Genomic DNA, 19,407 nt, shown 5'->3' with positions numbered 1-19,407 from the left:
CATAGTGCGTATGCGATGAACACTAGAAGGGGGCTGCCCGCCAATCTATATTTTCTGAAACAACGACGGCAGGTAGTTATGAAAGTGGGATGACAGCGAACCCTCCAGAACACTTACTGAAATGTTTCTAATAGATTTTTGAAGAACGAAGGACATCTACCGAGGAATTGTACGATTAAATAGAAACATCGCTACTTGTTCTAACCCACGTGTTTCCTTATCGGGCGATAAATATGGCTATACAAACGATATTCCGAGCGTTCCGACGAGGTCGTTACAACCGGCCGCAGCAGCTATAAGAGGCGTCAATGGGTTGCACAGGCACACGACGATTGTGCTTCTCGGACTTGAGCATTCTGAAGTGGCATGTCTCCGCTGTGCTCGAAGAAGGTGAAGGGCTGGTACGTGCACCACCCGGGCCAGGTGATGGACGCGCAGAGGATCTGCGAGATCATGGGCGACGGAGTCCTGATTTACGAGGTATATGCCACTGCTGGTGGGCAGGCCAGTGTTTCCAGTGAAGGCCTTGTTGCGTTGACCTAGTTTTAAACGCTTACGATACTTGGGACTGCACGTTGATATGCAAGCGTACGGCTTCTTTGAATATCGGAAGCATTTGAGGCGGTTCGTGGCACCGCCGAAGTAGACTTCACACTTGCCGATGGCTTCGGGATAAGCCGTATCCGTAGTTAAATAATAAGGTTGAGTCGGCAGCAGTATGAAGGACCCATTCGCTTAGAAAGTTTATTCGGCGGAGCTCGGCACGCGTTGGCCGACTTCATTCTAGGCAGGTTACCTTCTTCACTCGTCTCAAGTAACGTGGTCATCGCGGATCCTGCACAGCCCCCTGGAAGCGTATTGTCCGATGGCTGTTTCATATTGTTCGAGACTGTGCAAAAAGGGAGCGTGGATGACAGAGCTTTCATTCCCATCAGGGGTTGCCAGACTTCGCGTGTGGAAAATTGGCGTGGCTGCGGTACATTTGTACGCCTTTTTGAGATTTAACCTGCAAAGATTTTTAAATGGTACTCCACGGCAGTTTTTGCATCTTTTGTTTGTTATTGTCTTTAGTGCAGGATGTTTCCTTGATTTATCGAGTGATTTGAGGTGTCTCGTACAGTCTTTTTAGAGCGCAGCTCTTAGGGGCCCGTTTCCGGCTTGAGCGGCGTCGGCGTCGCCGTCGGCGTCGGCGTCGGCGTCGGCGTAACCGCGCGGTGCATCATGGGAAATGTCCCATAATGCACCGCGCGAGCCCCCCACCGGGGTCACGTGACCTCGTGGGGGGCACGTGACCCCCCGAGGTCACGTGACCCCGGTGCATCATGGGAAATGTCCCATAATGCACCGCGCGAGCCCCCCACCGGGGTCACGTGACCTCGTGGGGGGCACGTGACCCCCCCGAGGTCACGTGACCCCCCGAAGTCACGTGACTCCCCTGAAGTCACGTGACTCCCCTGAGGTCACGTGACCCCCGCCGATGTCGCGTGACCCCCAATGACGTCATCGTCACTGATGACGTCACCGGCATCCACATCGTCATCGTCATCATCACTGATGACGCCATCATCACTGATGACGTCACCGGCATCCACATCGTCATCGTCATCATCACTGATGACGTCACCGGCATCCGCATCGTCATCGTCATCATCACTGATGACGTTACCGACATCCGCATCGTCATCGTCATCATCACTGATGACGTCATCAGTGACGTCACTGATGTCGTCACCGGCATCCACATCGTCATCGTCATCGTCATTGATGACGTCACCGGCATCCGCATCGTCATCGTCATCATCACTGATGACGTCACCGGCATCCGCATCGTCATCATTACTGATGACGTTACCGACATCCGCATCGTCATCGTCATCATCACTGATGACGTCATCAGCGACGTCACTGATGACGGCACCGACATTCGCATCGTCATCGTCATCATCACTGGTGAAGTCATCAGTGACGTCACTAATGACGTCGTCGGTACCCGCATCGTCATCGTCAATGATGACGTCATCAGTGACCTCAGCGATGACATAATCGGCATTGGGGGTCACGTGACCCCCCAAGGTCACGTGACCCCCCCCCCTGGTTAGTTTAACCCCCCCCCACCCCAGTGCCCTTCCCTCCTCCTCCTCAAGAGCTGCGCTCTAATTCGGCGTTACAGGGAGTTGTAAGCAGCTTTCACTTTTTTTACATATCTGACCTCAAAGTTTTGCTTCGGGGCTCTACTTCAAATTCAAAAGTGTCGGTTTGAGAAATGGCATCCCCGGCTGATATCACTCTGTACCGCGATACAGTTATACGTATGTCTGGCCTAGTTTCGGGAACGGTTTCAATTAGTCAGGTAAGAGGCTAGAGCCGACTTACTGCTCTGCATTTTAGCTATTTTACTGCATATTCATAAAATTACCAAAGGAAAAACGATCTCGCCGCTACGAATAATATAATAAATAGTGTTTCGTGCCATTGCAAAGCGTTCAGTGTAACTGCCGTCGCGATATTCCAGTTTCCCATATCTAGAAAGCCAAACATTTCTGATGCCATCTTGAAGCGAATTCAGGAACTTTTCGTAGATCGTGCACGAGAGCTTTGCGTTGACAGCGGGAACCTGGGGCCATCACGATCCCACGATTGTTTGACAATAAATGTTCCAAGTTTGTAGTGAATAAGATACTATATCGGAAGTTCTTTATCAGAAAACCTACTATGGAAGCGTTCCCGCGTCAGGTCCTGCCGTGTCATTCCCGCTTTCCTGTCAACCATTATTTTTAATTTATAGTAGTCTAAATTCGCGGTATAACTTAGGACATGAACTAGTCATGACGAAAAATTTTGGAACACTCAGAGTTGCGTGAAGAACAACGCCAATTTTGTTTTGTTCATCCTTCGTAATAGATTTTAGTGGCTAAAACAAATCCACGTTCGGGTTTTGCGACCGGTTTTTGCGGATCCCAGAGCAGAGCAAGACGTGCTCAGCAATGCATAACGACGCCAGTTTCGGAGCGAGGAACGAGGCACAAGAATCGTTGATGATAACTTACCAACGGAAGCTGTTAAAGCATAGCAAAATAAGCAAGAACAGAGGGAGCAGATTGTTTGCCTAGTAGTCAAAAAGGCAGTATAGAAACAGTGGAAAGACACGACATAAGAAATGGCAATACATGAGTAACGTCATGGCTCCGTGTTGCTTCACAAATAAGCTAGCCCGCTGAAGGCCGGTTAAGAAGCCAGAAAAACCACGATCAAGCGGAATTAGACAACATTAGAAGGGCGAGGCGAGGTTTTTGGCTTCTAGGTCAGGTGGCGCAAGCTAGAAGTTATAAAACGTACAACCATTACTATCCAACCATCAATCCGGAGGTAAAGCCTCCTTGCACTAATACCGGAACTCTGCGCAGCTGAGCGGAACGACGCGTTTGAAGCATGTGTCTCGAACTGTCATGTGCGGTAAATTGGAGCAGTCATTTTTCCGACGGTTCTTACGTCGGATCAGATGGCTTTGTGGCGCATGTGCCTCGCGCTTTAGTGTTTCGTCATATGTGCGGTTTAGTACTCTTTCGCGTTTAATACCGTCACAAAATGAGCCGCGCTCGAAGTAAAAGTACATCAAACAAAAGACAGTTTCCAGACGCTGTCAAGGACTGTTTTTTTCTTGTATATTCTCACATTGGCCATTCAACAGCGATCTGCGGACATATGTGGACATATGTACCAAGCATATACAGGGTGTTTCTTTGTTAACGTAACATATTTAAAAGAGAAAAAAAAAACGTGAAAGCTACATTTATGCGGTTTGTGCAGGTGAATTCTACGGCCTGGGGGACATTCAACTAATCGTAACGATGAGTCGGCTAATTAAGTAACATTTGTCAATTAACGTTTACAGCGGAGCTGTTAAGGGATAGGTTCCTCAGGATCGTGTCCGTGTATGTCGACACAAACCTACCTGGACAGCTACCGCTATCTATAAGCGACGGCGGCAAGCACACATCCAGTATGGGTTCCGCCGTCGCTCGCAGGTGGCGGCAACTTTTCCAGCTATAATAGCAGAATGGATAGTTGGGCGCGTTGGTCAGAATTCATAGTAGGAAACACCGCGAAAAAACAGACGACGACGAAGAAGCACACAGTATATCGAGAATAGCTTCGCTGGTCTTCCTTCTTCACGAGAGTGGAAAGGCTGAACGTTTTTAATTAGTGAAACTATACTTATTGTTTCAATTAGAAACTTGCTAAGTGTCATCGAAAACCACGAAGTGAATAATTTTTAGAAATGCTTTGAGGATGTGGGAAACGTAGTAGTGCGCTGAAGATACCACAAGACCAACAGGTACGAAGGTGAGGCTATAATAGGAAAGGAAAACATGCGCGGGCGCGTTGTTGCACGCGTGGCCTCGCTCCTGCTGCACGAGTGGTATATATAACGCACAACTGCTCTTCTCACGCGCTCAAGGCCTTTTTAAGAATTACTTAGTGGTTTTTGATGACTCTCAGGAAGTTTCTAATTTATAAGTCTATTTTCAGTAATTAAAATAAGGTAATGAACGAATTTAACTTAATTAGCCGACTGATCGTTACGATTAGCCCCCTCTATTATGTCCCCCTGGCCGCATAACTTACCTGCACAAACCGCATAAATGTTGCTTTCACGGCTTTTTTCAAACGAGTATGTGAAGCTTAAAAAAAGTTCAGCCTTTCCACTCAAGTGAAGAAAGAAGACCAGCGAAGCTGTACTTTGGTGGGAATGAAGTAATGACCGGCCGCAAGTCGGCAAGCCAAAGTGAAAAGGCTAAAAATGTTGCCTCCGTCGCTCATAGATCGCGGTAGCTTTCCAGAGTTCTGTGTCATCGGGTCGTTTGAGGACGGACACGATCCTGAGAAAACTAGCCCTTAACAACTCCGCTGTAAAAAAACAATACCCTGCGTGTATGAAGCAAAGATGCTTCGAACACGCTTTAGACGTTTCTCTGAGACACGTGTGACACTATTGTGCACCCGACAAAGGTGTCAGGGGCACCGTGCATGGGCGCCATGCTTCTGCCCTGCACACCGAGCGGCTCTGTGCGAGACACGTGCAGTAAAATCGTGACTTCAGCGAACAGCTTGTTTTTTGTAGGATGTATGAGTGGCTGTGACTGTGGCTTTATGTTCCCTTTCTCTTTACATTGAGAACAGCATTTTGACTTTGTATGCCCCACAGTTAGGCTTGCCGAAGTCGCAACTGCTATGCCAGCTTATTCTGGTGAACGTTTTGCTAAATTAGCTAGGCACCATGGGGCCTGCTGCGAGTGTAGTTCCACGCGCTGCACGTGCCGGCATCTGTAGCAGTTCTAAACAGGAAACTCTTAAAGCGAGTGTGCACGTACTGTCGTCTAATTTTGGTTATTTACCGTATTTACCAAAGCGCGGCCGGACTATACTCCACTCACCCTTAAGCTGAGACTGCAGCCAAAGCTACAAACGCGAGTTAGCCCGCGCTCCTGGCTTTGAGACATGAAGTTCTAATACGAGCGCTCGTCCCGTGGAAGAACGCTTCGAAGCCGCGACTTCGAGCTCTCGTGCTTGTGGCATTGGCTACATTCTCTGCTTAAGCGTGGACATAGTTTAGATACGCGCGCTTCTTTTTCATACGGCCGGTTCCTTGGCGGGAGAAGGTGTCGTTGTACGCGAGGGCGACCCAACTAATCTCGCTGTTCCACTCTGCTGCTGAACGGGTTCTGTTGAGCGTGTCTCACTTGTTCACTGCTGTGCCCCGCCAGTCGGTGAAGACCTCTGGCGTGTCTGTCTAACAGCTGCCATGCATCGCACCGCGTGGAAGTAGACCAGGAGCGATCCTTTTTGTGAACGAGAAATCTCCATTGACGGTTGCGTGGATAATGTACCTTAACACCGCACAAGGATGCAAGTCCTGGCAGTCGTGCTCACGCTTTTTGATGGGTTTTTGAAGGGCCTAATACCCGCACCACCCCCAAGAAAACCCGTTTAGACGTCATAGATGAAGAAAGAATAAAACAATTAAAACAGGGACAACACAACCACATCTTCCATGTGGTTGTGTTGCGACTGCGTCTAAACGCAGAAAGCGAAAGGCAGATGTGTTGGCTCCCCAAAAGGATTGTGAGACGGATAAAAACCGAACGGCTCTCAAGCACTCGCTCTTTATACCCTTGTTACACGGGCACACTTAACTGCAGTTGGACTCTATCACAGTTACCACACTCTTGGTCAACGTTCCGTCGCTAGGCTGTCAAAGCTATGGGCGCCGTGCACTTGCGTACCTTGAGCGCCCATCAAAGCATTGCACGCGCACTCGATCTACACTTCTGATATAGCTGTCCGAGTGTAGTGTGGCAACTGTGGTTGAGCGTAACTACAGTTAAGGGTGACCTAACTGCGGTTAAGAGTGACGAAGTATAGGGTAGCATTGCAAGAAAGTAGCCCTCGAGTATAGTAATGGCACGTCCCACAGCCACGTTGCGGCGCAGTTCTTGGCCGCTCAGTGGCACTTGCCGGCAACTATGTGCCAGAGGCGCATTGGAACCATAGGTGCAGTCATTCTATGTTGCCTGAAGCGCGTCTCCGACTGGTGTGTTTAGCGTCCTATCTCGCCCAAACAACAAAAGTGGTACCGAAGCGGCAACAAATGACGTCACCGGAGTGTCATGCTGTTGGATGTCGCGATCCTGGCGGTTGGTCGTAGAAATGCTGACAAAGGTCACGTGCGAACTCAAGTGTCGCTGCCTTCGCGACGTCCCAACGTCTGGCTGCCGAAGGTTCCACGAACTGTCAGACTGGAGAGCGACCTGCAGCAGAACAGACGTCTGCCACATCCACCTCAGCTGTTGGGACGCGGCCATCATCGCGGCTAGCGACAGCATGACACTTCTATGACGTCACCAGCGAGCGCATATCCAACCCGGCCGGGATATAAGTTGCGTTTTATTTTTTTATATTTTTTTTTTTAATTTTCGGGGGCGCGTTTTATGCAGCGATGGGACTTAAATGTGTTAATTTTTTTCTATTACCTTACCCGAGCAAATTTTTCGTGGGTGTTATGGTTACTTTTTGATTAATTGGCGAGGCAATTCAAACGGCCTCCCACTTCCGCGTGTAAGGCGATCAATACATATATGCGAATTTATCAATGTAGCTTCGCCGCGCAGAACCGTACAAATATATTAGAGAAAGGTGCGGTTTAACTCCCGACGTTGTTGTGAAAACTGTCGTTCATGGGGGATGAGATAACAGTATAAACCAGCGATACTTTATGTACGGAGAAGACGAGTTCCCGTCATTTTCCTTGGTGATGGCAGTTCGGGAAAATATCCACTAACGGATGCCGTGCTCCATCCACAGGCACAGTCGAAGGAAGATGGCGATAACATCTTGAGGAAAATCAAGCAGCAGCGACACATCCGAAGTGAGGATCGTCTCTACATATCGCCAAAAAGGGAAGACTACAAATCCACGGTATAGTACCAGTGAAATCACATTTTTGTTTGCATCTCGAAAACGTTTTAAAGGGACCATGAAATGAATTTTTTTTTTTATTTTTGCTTAATGACTTTTTCATTATACCTTCAATGTCCACTGAACGCCGAACCGGCATTCGTTTTTGTTTCGGTTTATTAAGTTCTATACGAAAAATTAATGAAATATAGAGTATTTCTTTCGCTCCAACTCACCGCAAAACAAGCCGCGGCGTAATTTTGACAGTCGCGACGTGCTCTGGCACCGAAACCAGACGTTAGGCTGGGCTCAACCTCTAGATTGGGGATCTCGGGATACGGACGCCATTTAATTGATAATTTAGCTGGGAGTCTACCGGGCAGAGGGTCGTTTTATTTCCTAAGGTGATATGAGCCCATTAATGTGCTTGAATAATTTACGCCAGGTTTAAATGGTTACTTTTCTATAGCCACCAGTTTTGTTCCGATAGGCTAAGCATTTGTTTAACACGAAAAATGGTAAATTCTGCCATCTAGGAAGTTTCCGCTTGCCTGGTAACCCTGCTTTCTTCTCTCGACGTTCGCAATTCTGGGAGCAAGAAGGAAGCGAGAAAGGGTACGCCAAAGTGTTCGTTGCTTGGGGCACATGGGGTAACAGAGTGGGCTTCTGTTCTCGTGCAAACAACATTGGCGCATATCATTTGCCAATGCTCTCTCTCAGGTGCCGCCATTAAATTACAAATGCTCTCCAGAATTTGAGTTGCGCCCACCCTAACTAGAGCCTCCCTATAGACCTTTTCTTTAACGGCGCCGCCATCTTGAGAATTGCGGCGCCGACGACGCCGTCTAGCGGCTTAGAAAAAGAAATACCGGCTAGTTCTGGCAGCACAGCTATCTGGGTAGGCAACGGTGTGGGTATGGGGGAACTTGGCTAGACTTGGCTATGGTGGGCTGCAATAGCTTGGTTGGAGCTTGTCCGGTTGAATCCAGCTGGCTACTCCCAGGCCACCACCTTGCCTCCTCGAGAGAACGAGGACGAAGACGGTGGGGTGTTTTGATTGAGTTTCCACAGCGAAGTATATATGAGCAGTTTAATGTAGTCTATGCAGGTAAGCTCTCGACATTTGATAGCTCCATCTTGAGTGGTGGCATGTAAACTTTTTCATAGCTTTCACATACCATGGGGCTTGCAGTGATAACCTAATTCGACAACTTGCACCGGGAATTAAAGTCGGTCCTCTTATCGTAGACGAAGTGGTCGTGAGCTTAAACGTGACGTTGATTCTGATACGAATCTCTCGCGATTCAAGCTCGCAATCGACTCATTTCATAAATAAAGATTCTTGGGGAAAATGCGAAGCTTGATAACATTGCAGCCACACTCGCGCTGCAGCTTCTTGTGCTCATGGCACACTTGCTGCTATTGTTGTAACGCTTTTAAAATTATTTATCCATCGACCACGCAGTGGTAACCAGGCAACCGTAGATTTTCGGAAATTGCAGCACGGTAAAAAGGAGCACTCGGAACTAACTCATGCACGACGTCCGTTTTTAAGCCTTTTCGCCTATACCCTTGGCGGTTGCATACCCTGTGTCAGCGGGCAATCAAAAAATGCACCAGGTCGAGGGTACGTCAGTTACTGGCTGGTTTGAGCTTATGCGAAAAAGGTCTATAGGAGAATGGGTTCGTTAGCGGCGTGCTGGCGGTGTGCCCGGTGGGTTTTATCACGGGGTTTTACTGCGCTGATTGCGCCGATGCCACCGACATATTTTCTGAATCGGTGCCTCTCATCACCGCGATAGCCATGGACACATCGCAGCTGAGCAAAATTCAATTACATACGTTGCGCAGCATGGGACTGTTCCCATTCGCCGGTACGCCTGTTAAACTCCAGTTCCTCTTTGGAATCGGACGACAAGGAGTGGCGATTCCAATGTATGGAATGTTTCGAGCATACACGAATGACTTAGGCCTAAAGGTCCCTCAAACCGATAAGCGTGCACCAAGAGCTTCGACGTGGTTCTTAGAGCGGCAAAGCTGCGAAACTGCAGCCGCTTCTTTTTAAGCTCCGGACTGCACAAATTGTAATTCGGGCACATGCAACGAACTTGCTATAGCTATGAGTGCGTTCGTTGTGACCGGAGCGACCGCAACAATTAACCGCTCTGCGCCACGGGCACACGCATTTGCAACCACTGCAACAAGCGCAGCAGGTCGCCAGCACGACTTCTGCTTCTCCGCCCGCCGTCAGCCGTTTCTGCGGTAGCGCTGCCACTCACTGTCGTAGCAGAAAATTCACAGTTTTTTTATACTCAAGATTTATTAACTTTTATTTTGTCAGGAGAGGCTCGCAGGGCAGGGTGGATGGAAAAAGAAAAGAAAAATATGCAGTTGCAGTACGCCGTCTTGGACGATCACGACTATAGGGAATTGTAGTAGACCGTTTTTCTCCTCCGCTACGATACCCGTGAACAAAACGCCGCAGCTGCGCATGCGCGCCGCCAGCCTTGTCTGCATAGTTCAAGGTCTTGTGGCGGATTACGGAGCGCTATCCGGGTGCTTAGCGGGCTGCGAAGACGGTCTACTACAAATCCCCTTTAACACACGACTGTACCGGTATAGTACAAATCTCGCCACACGATCGTCATCACCGACGCCACGTTTTTCAGCAGACAAACGGCTCTGCGTAGGCGCAGTCTGATCTTTCTCTTGCATCATTTACAACACGATAGATGGACATATAGACGCTTTCAGCGAGTCAGTTACTCGAACTGCCACCAGTCGGCGCGCCCTTCGCGCGCTTTCCGGGCCGCCATAGCCGACCTTCAGTTCCTCGCCGTTGCTCCGCGTTGTGTGCTGCACAGGCCACTACCGGAGCTTCATTTTCGTGTTCATTTACGTTCCGCGTTGAGATCTTGTATTTTCTTTAGGTCTTTTCGATATTTAGGACTTTCATTTAATCATTTGATATTTATATTTCGACATAGCTCTTGTATTTTCTTATTTATGGAATGGAAGCGGACAGCGAATGGGTCGACGATACAACATTATGAGGCTTCAATGACCATGTAAGTTCATCCCATTCTTACGTTTTTGTCGCTAATAAAGGGAAGTCAACACTATTGCGACTTGTGTAAATTGCAACTGACGCAGTAAGGCTATCACAGTCTTGCTTCTCGCTGCACGTGCGCGCTCGTTTCCGTAAAGCCGACCCGCATGTAAGCGATTTAGCGTGCGACGAGACGAGCGACGGAGATTTCTCACTGTCGCCCGTCGCATCGCTCGGTTTTGGGATTTCTAGAAAACGTCGCTCACTGTCTTGGTCACTTGCTCCGTCGCTTCCATGCGGTTTGCCTCGCGGCGCGAATAACTGAGCGACAGCGAAGCGGGTCGCCGTCGCTTGTCTCGTTGCTTACCGAATCGCTTACATGCGGTTTATACTCAATTAATTTCCATGCACACACCATTGGACAATTGGCGCCTCGATATTAAGTATAAACCGCATGCAAGCGATTCGGCGAGCAACGAGACAAGCGACGGTGACCCGCTTCGCTGTCGCTCGCGCAGTCGCGCGACGAAGCGAACCGCATGGAAGCGACGGGAGCAAGCGACCAAAACGGTGAGCGACGTTTTCTAGAAACCCAAAAAACCGAGCGATGCAACAGGCGACAGTGAGAAATATTCGTCGCTGACTCTCGTCGTTGTCTCCGTCGCTCGTCTCGTCGCACGCTAAATCGCTTACATGCGGGTCGGCTTTACGGAAACGAGCGCGCACATGCAGCGAGAAGCACGACTGCGATAGCCTTACTGCGTCAGTTGAAATTTGCATATGTCGTTGTGGTGTGAGCTGCCCTTTATTAGCGAGAAAAACGTTAGAAGGATGAACTTACATGGTCTCTGAAGCCATAACCTTGTATCGTCGATCCATTAGCTGTCCGATTCCATTTCATAAATAAGAAAATACAAGAGCTATGTTGAAATATAGATATCAAATGATTAAATGAAAGCCCGAAATATCGAAAAGACCTAAAGAAAACACACTATTTCAACGCGGAATGTGAAAGAACGCGAAAAAAAAAGCTTCGGTAGTGGCCGGTGCAGCACACAACGCGGAGGAACGGCGAGAAACTGAAGGGCGGCTATGGCGGCAGGGTCACGTGACGTCAAGATGGCGGCGCCCATGAAATGTTGCCTGAAAGGGTCTATAGCTCCAAGCATCATAAAATTTGGCGATTTCCGTCACATCGCTGATTATGCTACAAAATGTGGATTAGAAAATCTTTTTAACAAAACCTTTAAGAAACATACGTCGGCTACTTATTGCTTATGATCGCGGTGCTGGTGAGGTACGCTCGTATCCAATAGGCGACGTGGATTTGGCTGATGTTCTTCGGCACCGCGGATGCATTGCAGTGAAAAGGCTGACAACTTTCAAAGGAATGAAGATATAAAAGAGTCCGCTTCTTTGTTTAGAAGTTCTATAGCGAACAAAATCTTTTTGGCTCTCTATTTTTGTGTTTTCATTTTCTTCTCACAACTTTTACTATGTGCGGTGGATGAAATTCGATTTCAAAATCGTTTCATGGTCCCTTTAACCATTTTGTTATCACCATGTGAAGATAGCGAGTCTTGGAGAAAAGCTCACCAGAGAAAATTTCATCGGAGATGATCTCAGTGGAGAAATACTCACGGGAAAGAAAACTCAGCCGCTTTTCGGCAGGTTCGGAGGAAAGTTCACCCGGTTTTGAGCAGGGCCGGACAAAAGCTGACCGGGCGTTTGACCGAAACGCTAAAAAGCTGACCTTGAGATGTATTTTTATGAAGGTGGTCGTTATCAATTCAATGTTTATTCGATGAAGTGAAGACGTGGTTCCCCTTATTTTGAGATTGATTCGAATATTTTAGAGCAGTAGTGCGCGAAAAGATACCGGCGCGCGCACTCTGCGGAGGCAGCTTCAAAGAAGGGCGTTCTGTTGCAGGCCTCGTTCTACTTTTACGTCGGCTATTTTCTTGTGACGGTTACAATATTTACGTCTGACGTAGCCGGGATGTTTGAATATCAACTTTAATTATTTGGCGATAGGAAGAGATCGGAATTGAAAACGTACCCAAGCAGCACGGCGATAATTGGCCAGGGTCCTGCCAGTGCCAGTCGAAAATCGATCCTAGCACCGCCCGATATCCAGCAGGTATTGGCGTACCGTTGTTTCGACACAGGCCTAGTATTGGCGCAATGTCGTGCGAGTATTCTGGAAATCTGATTTCCCCCGGGTGTCGGCCAGGCGTCGTTTGGATATGCTTCGTGCACTCTAAGAAAAAGGGGAGCTGGACTTAGTTCCTCCGGGGAGCAAATGCATTGTCAAAGCCACTAGTCCCCTGGACGAACGGGGAAAGGAGCAACTTTTGCGCTCCTCTCGTTAGTCCCTTAAAGTTGAACTTCCAGAACTAACCTTTGCATCCTGCATTTAGACCACTGAGACTAGATGTTGTGCCTTCACGTTTGGACCAACGGCAGAGTTAGAGCCACTATATAAGTTATACGCTAAGAGTATCGGCACTCCATTCTTTAATATTCTTGTGGGCGTCGCCATTTTTGGTGCTGTGTGTCCAGCGGCTACTATTAGCGACCGTAGCGATTCGAAAATGCGACTTGATGAGCTTTAGATACGATGTTAGGAAATTCAAGAGATATTGCTTTGTCTTCTCGCGGACTCTTAAGATTTCTGGAGGAAAGAAAACCGTCTCCCGCAATCTTATATAAAACTTCGGAGTTGTAAACCACGAGTTTGAGCAGCAGAATGGCTGCAGTGTCGTTCCCCTCATGCGTAGCACAGTAGTACCTCTAGGCGGAGCCACCGTGTGCACGCACTGCCAACACTCCTGCCGAATGGCTTTATGTGCGCTCGACTAAGTGTCCGTTTTTGCTCAGGTGGTCCGCATCTCGCGAGAGCACAAGCACCCGGACGAGGAGGTGCGCTACTTCGAGAAGGGCACGGGTTACTTGGACGTCAGGGACCCCTCGGACCAATGGCTGCGCATCCAGGTGTACCCCGGCAACCTGATCGTGCTCCCACCGGACGTCTACCACAGGTTCTACCCGGTCACGGATAAGGCGAGCATGCGGGCGCTCTTCTCGCGGATCTATGTCATTGTCCGATATTGCGCTAGTCTGCTATCGGCGCAATGCCCCCAAAACGCGAAAAAGATAAGCGGCCAATGTTACTTGTTCTGTCTGTTTATTTCTAAGTCTACCGGGAAGCAGCCAGAAATATTTAAAAAGAAAAAAAAAAGTCTAAATTCTTTAAAGGGCCCCTAAAAAGAAAACAAAAGTGTTTTTGAACAGTTTGGTTGGGATACGCGTGTAAAAAAAAATATTTTTACGCGAAAAAGTTTTTTTTAGAAATATATTGACGGTGAGAGATTTATTTGAAATTCTGCGCGCAAAGTCCGTGACGTCACGGGTTATTCCGGAATGACCATCTCGGTCATTCGCTCTTTCCTCCTCAACGTGAAGGCGAAGCCGATCCAGCTCTCCTCCACGCGCCCGAAATGCCGAGAGAGAAAACAAGGGGAAAGGAGGTGACTACCGACTAAATCGCGCCTCGCGTCATCAATATTGTTCTAATTATTCTTTTGTTTCGCATAAAATTATTTTTTTGATATGGGCGTTTCAACCAGACTGTTCAAAAATATCTTCTGTTTTTTTTTTATTTTTTTATTTCAGTTCTTTTTTTTTTTTAAATACGGAATAAACTGCCATCCACCCGCGATGAAGCATTAAGTGGGAAATATTAGGTGGGTGAGCTTTCAGAGGGTCGGCATTCTTTTCGAATGTTGCAGTACGATTTTTCATTTCGATCAATGGACTTTCAAACACGAAAAACGGATTTTAGTGGGGTGCGCACAAACTAACTTCAAAGGAACTTTCATGTGGCTGGTTCGGGGAGCGGCCGAAACAATGTCCTGTATCCAGTTGCAACTTCATTATTTCTTCAGATATCACAAAACGTCATTCAGAACTGCGGCAAGATAAAGAAATGTCGACAGAGCGAAATATATGACCAGAATCGGTTCGAACAATTGCAGCTTATCAAAATACTATCTTATTAAATGTCCTTATTTGCGAGACAAATTCTTTTTTTTTTTCGTTTCGCCATTGTATTACATATCTAGACGATCGAGATGGGCCCATCTTTGACGTCAAGCTTAAACGCAATTCAATCAAAGGGCTTCTCTCAACGGCCATGTAGACGCACTTCGCACGTGCTTCCATATCGCGAATCAATTGTGCCAAGCTCGCGTCGCTGGGGCGTTTTTTACCAACTCTTTGTTTGTACATTTTTGCATATATTGGAATATTCTCTACCAGCTATGCTCTACCTAACCAGGAGTTGGTGCGAACGGCACACGTTAGAACTCGTGATGCTTATCTTTTTTAGGTTTGCTTCCTAATCAATAATTAAGCACGCAAACCTTGCTGCTCAGCGCGCGGAAGTTCATACATTTTGTGATCAGTAAAACACGCGCATTGCATCATACATTTCTTGCTAGTACACACACAAAAACAAAAGCATTCCTACCAGAACAAAGGCTTTGGAAATGAGCGAGTAGTGATGTAGGTGGAGGGCTATTCTGACAGACTTCCGGGACGCCATTTTGTCGCATTTGACGTTTTCTTGCGCTTGCAAACACTGTTACAAAAATATGGTTTATTATAGTTACTAGTTTTCTTTCCGCAGGAGGAAATCGTCGTGAGAAGAATGTTCGGCGAGGTGGACGTATGGACAGCAGACTTTAGGGAGAACTGAAGGGTGCCTCATTCGTTCAAAGTAGCTTACCGGCTGCCGAGATGCCCATAGGGCCAAATACAAGATACGTCATCCATGTAACGTTGATGACGTTCAAATCCGTCTGTCGCCGTCTCCCCGGGACCTTTGTCAGCGTTCCCCCCTCTTTGGCGACGACTCCCAGCAGAAACTGATGTGGGGTCTGTCACATAGGGCGGATGCAAAACAGGAGATTGGCGAATTGTTGGGGAGCAGAATGAAGCATTTGCTCTATGTAAACAAAGTATTGGAAATAAACGATTTTAGGAGTGGACATGTGTCTTTTTTAGAACTGTCACAAAAAGTCGAGTTTATTTGCAATATTGACACGCTCTAACATGTGCTCCGTATGTTGCCTAGAGAATTTCTAAACGATTGTGGACTGTAATCGGCAATTAACTTTTGTGATGAAATAAAAATACGCTGCGTTTCATTATGCATGGATGTCATGTGGAAATAGGCGATTGCAGCGCTTTTTATATAAAAGAAAACAAGATTCCAGATGAGTCGACCTAACTAAAGACCGTGTTTCTATATTTTCAAGATAAGTTTTTTGGAGTAACAAGGTAAATGCTTTATGGTAGTGGTGCAGTTTTGTTTGGAAATTAAGACATATTAATCTATTTCCCTTATTATTTACCTTTTTAAAAGAGCACTTAGGCGCCAGTTTCCGGGTTTCGCGACGTCGGCGTCGGCGTGGTCGCCCCGCTAAATTTAGCTGGAAATTGAATTGGTAAATTTTCCCGTTAAATTTAGCGGGGAAACTGAATTGGTGTTGAGGTCACGTGGCGTCAATGTTCCCACTAAAACCTAATTCGTTCATGGGTGACGTGACACAAAGTCATGTGACGTCATTTTCCCCGCCAAATTTAGGAGGAGGGGCATACCCTCTCCTCCGTAAAATCCCCTACTCCTACTCAAGAGCTGCGCTCTAGTTTCGCATGACAGAGATTTGTAAACACCTTTCATTTTTTTCATTGACTTATAGGTTGCAGAAAAGGTGTCTGGGTTTCCCAAGGCCTGCACCTCTTTTTTGCAGTCCGTCTCGGCTGAACAATGACGCGCTTCAGGTCCGCAGAGCAGGGTTGTTGGACCGCGCTAACTTGGCGTCCAAAGAAGAATAAAATCGATTGCATTTTTACAACAACCTGGGCTTTCTTTCTTTTATTTTTCTGCCATGTCTTTTAAAGAGTCGTGATTGTTCATTTTCGAGTCATTTATTCGCTCGGAACACCAACGCTGTTATTTTAAGGATCCGCACACTTCGGTGTGGGACAATTCGGTGTCTGGACATTTCGGTGTTTTTGCTCTCTCTGAGAAATATGCGATAGGCTTAAAGAAGTTAAGTTGTTACTTATCTGACCCAAAAATTATATTTTCCTAAAAGGCGTATGGTAAATGCATAGTTCGGTGTAAACATGTGTTTGGATATTGGCAATCGTATCTGGCATCTACACGCCACGATGCTTGACATTCTGAAAAATGTGCATTTTATAGAATTTGTCGCAACTTTTAGTAGGTCACGATTGTATAAAATTGTTCACGTGTCTGATTTCCATACTGAAGGGGTGCTTTTTCTGGAAAGTAGCTCGAGTTTATAGCCCGCCCGAATACCATTCAAACACATAAAGCTAATTTCACGCACTTCAGAATAGTCCTGGTTTTCCCAATAAAGCAAAAGTTGGAAGCCAGTTAGTTGTCTTCAGAAGAAATAACATGGAAAATGTCATATGAACCACTTTTATTCACAAATCGCTTGTGCCACGGGACCTATAACGAGACGTTTCGGGCAACGCCCCTAAGGAGGCGTCGAGCATCCCTACAGTCGTACTCCCTAGCGAGTGTCTTCAGGCGCTCGGAAGCCTTCGCATATTTCGATGCCTGGCTGAAGCGCTGGCCCATCTCGAGTTTCCCAAGCCGGTGAAGCTGCAGGGAGTCTTCTCGTTTTAGCACTTCCAAAAATCTCCAGAGGGTTGGGTGCGAGCACTGAACATGGGCCTGGAATCCCCGGTGCCAGGCTTCCACTGAGTTGGTCGTCTTGGGGTCGCCCTGGAGCGCGGTGTCGTGGTGGCTCCACAGCTCAATCGGAAACTGCGCGTCTCTTGTGCCCCTGCCGTGGGCTGCCCTATGAAAACATCTTCAAAGTAGTCCTCCACCGGGAGCAGTTCGGTGCGGAGACTGGACACCAGCTCGGTGAAGACTTGCTCCACGTCGTCCTGGAGAACCATTGCAAGAGCTGGGGTCATCCGTGCTTCCCGGTTGATATTAAGGTCGAAAGTATAAAGTTCCTGGAGTTGAGCTCCCGACTAAACTCTGCGATAGACACACTGTAAGAGATGCAAAAAAAAACAACAAAAAAAAACCACGCACGTCGGTCCTTGGGTAGACCACTCTGAATGCGTTGATGGCCGCGAGTTCGTAATCCACTATCACAGTCCTTGGCTCGCAGCCTCCCCCACACTCGGCGTTGAGAGCACTAAGAGCTCGCATATACGTCCTACAGTCTTTCCGCGTTAGCAAAATGTATGTCGCAGGCAGGATGGAACCGGCCACGTCGCAGTGCAGACTGTAGAGCTGAAAAAACAACTCCGGGGCTACCTTGAACGTGCGGTCGGCGAACCACTTTTTAGTCGTTCGAAGAACCTCCACTGTCTGCGGGCTGCTGAAAATAACGAAGCGGTTCTGCTCTTGCACACCGGAGTCGTACAACAGAAACCTTGACCCATCGTTCTTCGATGCATACTTCGCAGGTATGACGACGTCGTCTAAGCATAACGGCAGAGGCAATGGCCGTTGCTTCTGTGCCCGAACCCTCCTGCATGTAAAGAAATGGCAATATTACGGTTGTAGCACGTTTCTCCCGGTGTCATTTCCCCCGTCCCGAATACCAGGAGCTGCTTCCCCCCCAGTATCAGAACCCCCGTCGTCAAAATCCTCGCATTCAATTTCCCCTGTTACGCCAGTGCTGCACCGCATCTAAAACTTCATTTAAGATTGTCATACCTTGAACTATCTGACCTCAATACCCCCAAAAAATGCATCAGAACGACAACGCCAACTGAGCTTCTTCCGGGGCAGTCAAGAGATAACGAGTCGTAAAATTCGGGGGAATTATCAGGGGGTGATGGAGCGGGGAGTCTGAAAATCGGGGATTTTAAAGACGGAGGAGGGGCGGGGGTTTCGAGATTGGGTTATTTCATGCGCCATCCCAATGTTACCATCACTTTTCAACTTGGGCGGTGACCTGTCAATTCGTGACTATGTGTGCAATTTTCAAAATTTTTAGGCTAGCCTCTTGACAAAGTTGCAGCGTTTGTCAGATTTAAATTGGCGCATATTTGTTAAGTGTTAAATTTTGTGGAACCGGTATATAGGCTACAGGCACACCTACCTCAGCGTTCGTTTGAGGGTATCCTGGGGCGGTAAATAACTGCAGGCTTCCGGGGCCATCTTCAGCCACCAGGCGTCCGACGACGGCTAGGTTAGGTTCCTCTGTCGTCCTTGCTCGCTGCTTCATTGAGGAGTACGCCAACTTGGCCTCCTGATTCAGTGGACAGGCAGCATGGCTGTGTTCCCCGATTAACTTGACGACTTCTCTATCAATTGTGTGCGCCCTTGCTTTGCACTCAAGCTTCCGGCTACATTGCCACTATGTCTGCGAGGAATAAATATTTTGTATATTGCAACTTAATTAAACTTATGAAGAGCTTGCATAATAATCTGAGTACTAATAAGAAAGACTACGCTTGATTCGAAGACACACTGAATGAGGACAGCTCGATATACTAATGGCCGACTGCGTAGTTACCATTGTCAACACGTGCGTGAGCTATAGCGGCTTATGAGTGCATAGAATGGCCAATCGCAAGTTAATAAGCTAGGAATTTTGTCCCTGACGCCACTTACGAGAGCAAAAGCTAAACAAATATGCATATTTCTTGCTGATTGTGATCAAATAATCTGCATTTACGTTTAAGTTTATGATAAAGTTTCCGAATCTGTGATTATCCCAAGCTCAAAGATTTGCGTGACTATTAGGGGCGAAGCTCCTTAGGGGCCAGCCATGTCCGTGTGTCCGTCCGCCGTCGGGTGCACGTGCTCCTGCTCGTGAGCTCACGCGCTCGCG

The 19,407-nt window shown here is 47.6% G+C and overlaps 1 protein-coding gene and 1 pseudogene across 2 annotated transcripts; one reads left to right on the top strand and one right to left on the bottom strand.

The window, feature by feature from the left end:
* Positions 1 to 312: 312 nt before the first annotated feature.
* LOC8050491 (1,2-dihydroxy-3-keto-5-methylthiopentene dioxygenase 1-like) lies at positions 313 to 15,553 on the top strand. Of its 2 annotated transcripts, none has more exons than XM_029986609.3 (4): positions 313 to 480; positions 7,363 to 7,476; positions 13,385 to 13,545; positions 15,195 to 15,553. In XM_029986609.3, exons 1-4 carry the CDS (start codon positions 367 to 369, stop codon positions 15,208 to 15,210), a joined length of 405 nt encoding a protein of 134 aa, XP_029842469.2. In that variant the 5' UTR covers positions 313 to 366; the 3' UTR covers positions 15,211 to 15,553. The 2 variants fall into 2 exon arrangements, with proteins under 2 accessions (XP_029842469.2, XP_029842468.2); XM_029986608.3 differs by having other exon boundaries at positions 314 to 480; positions 13,385 to 13,567.
* Positions 15,554 to 16,973: 1,420 nt separating this feature from the next.
* On the bottom strand, positions 16,974 to 17,527 carry LOC115325896 (annotated as a pseudogene).
* Between the last annotated feature and the right edge of the window lie 1,880 nt (positions 17,528 to 19,407).

This window comes from Ixodes scapularis, unplaced genomic scaffold (assembly GCF_016920785.2).
Source record: "Ixodes scapularis isolate PalLabHiFi unplaced genomic scaffold, ASM1692078v2 PGA_scaffold5__190_contigs__length_132052651, whole genome shotgun sequence".
Taxonomy (NCBI): domain Eukaryota; kingdom Metazoa; phylum Arthropoda; class Arachnida; order Ixodida; family Ixodidae; genus Ixodes; species Ixodes scapularis.
Note: the sequence above shows the minus strand (reverse complement) of the source record. Positions and strands in the feature narration are given on the sequence as shown.

Excerpts from the sequence above, each read along its gene's own strand:
- LOC8050491 (XM_029986608.3), top strand. The coding sequence starts at position 367 with ATGTCTCCGCTGTGCTCGAAGAAGGTGAAGGGCTGGTACGTGCACCAC. Across the intron at positions 481-7,362 it reads ACGGAGTCCTGATTTACGAG|GCACAGTCGAAGGAAGATGG; the intron begins GTATATGCCACT and ends CTCCATCCACAG. Across the intron at positions 7,477-13,384 it reads GGGAAGACTACAAATCCACG|GTGGTCCGCATCTCGCGAGA; the intron begins GTATAGTACCAG and ends GTTTTTGCTCAG.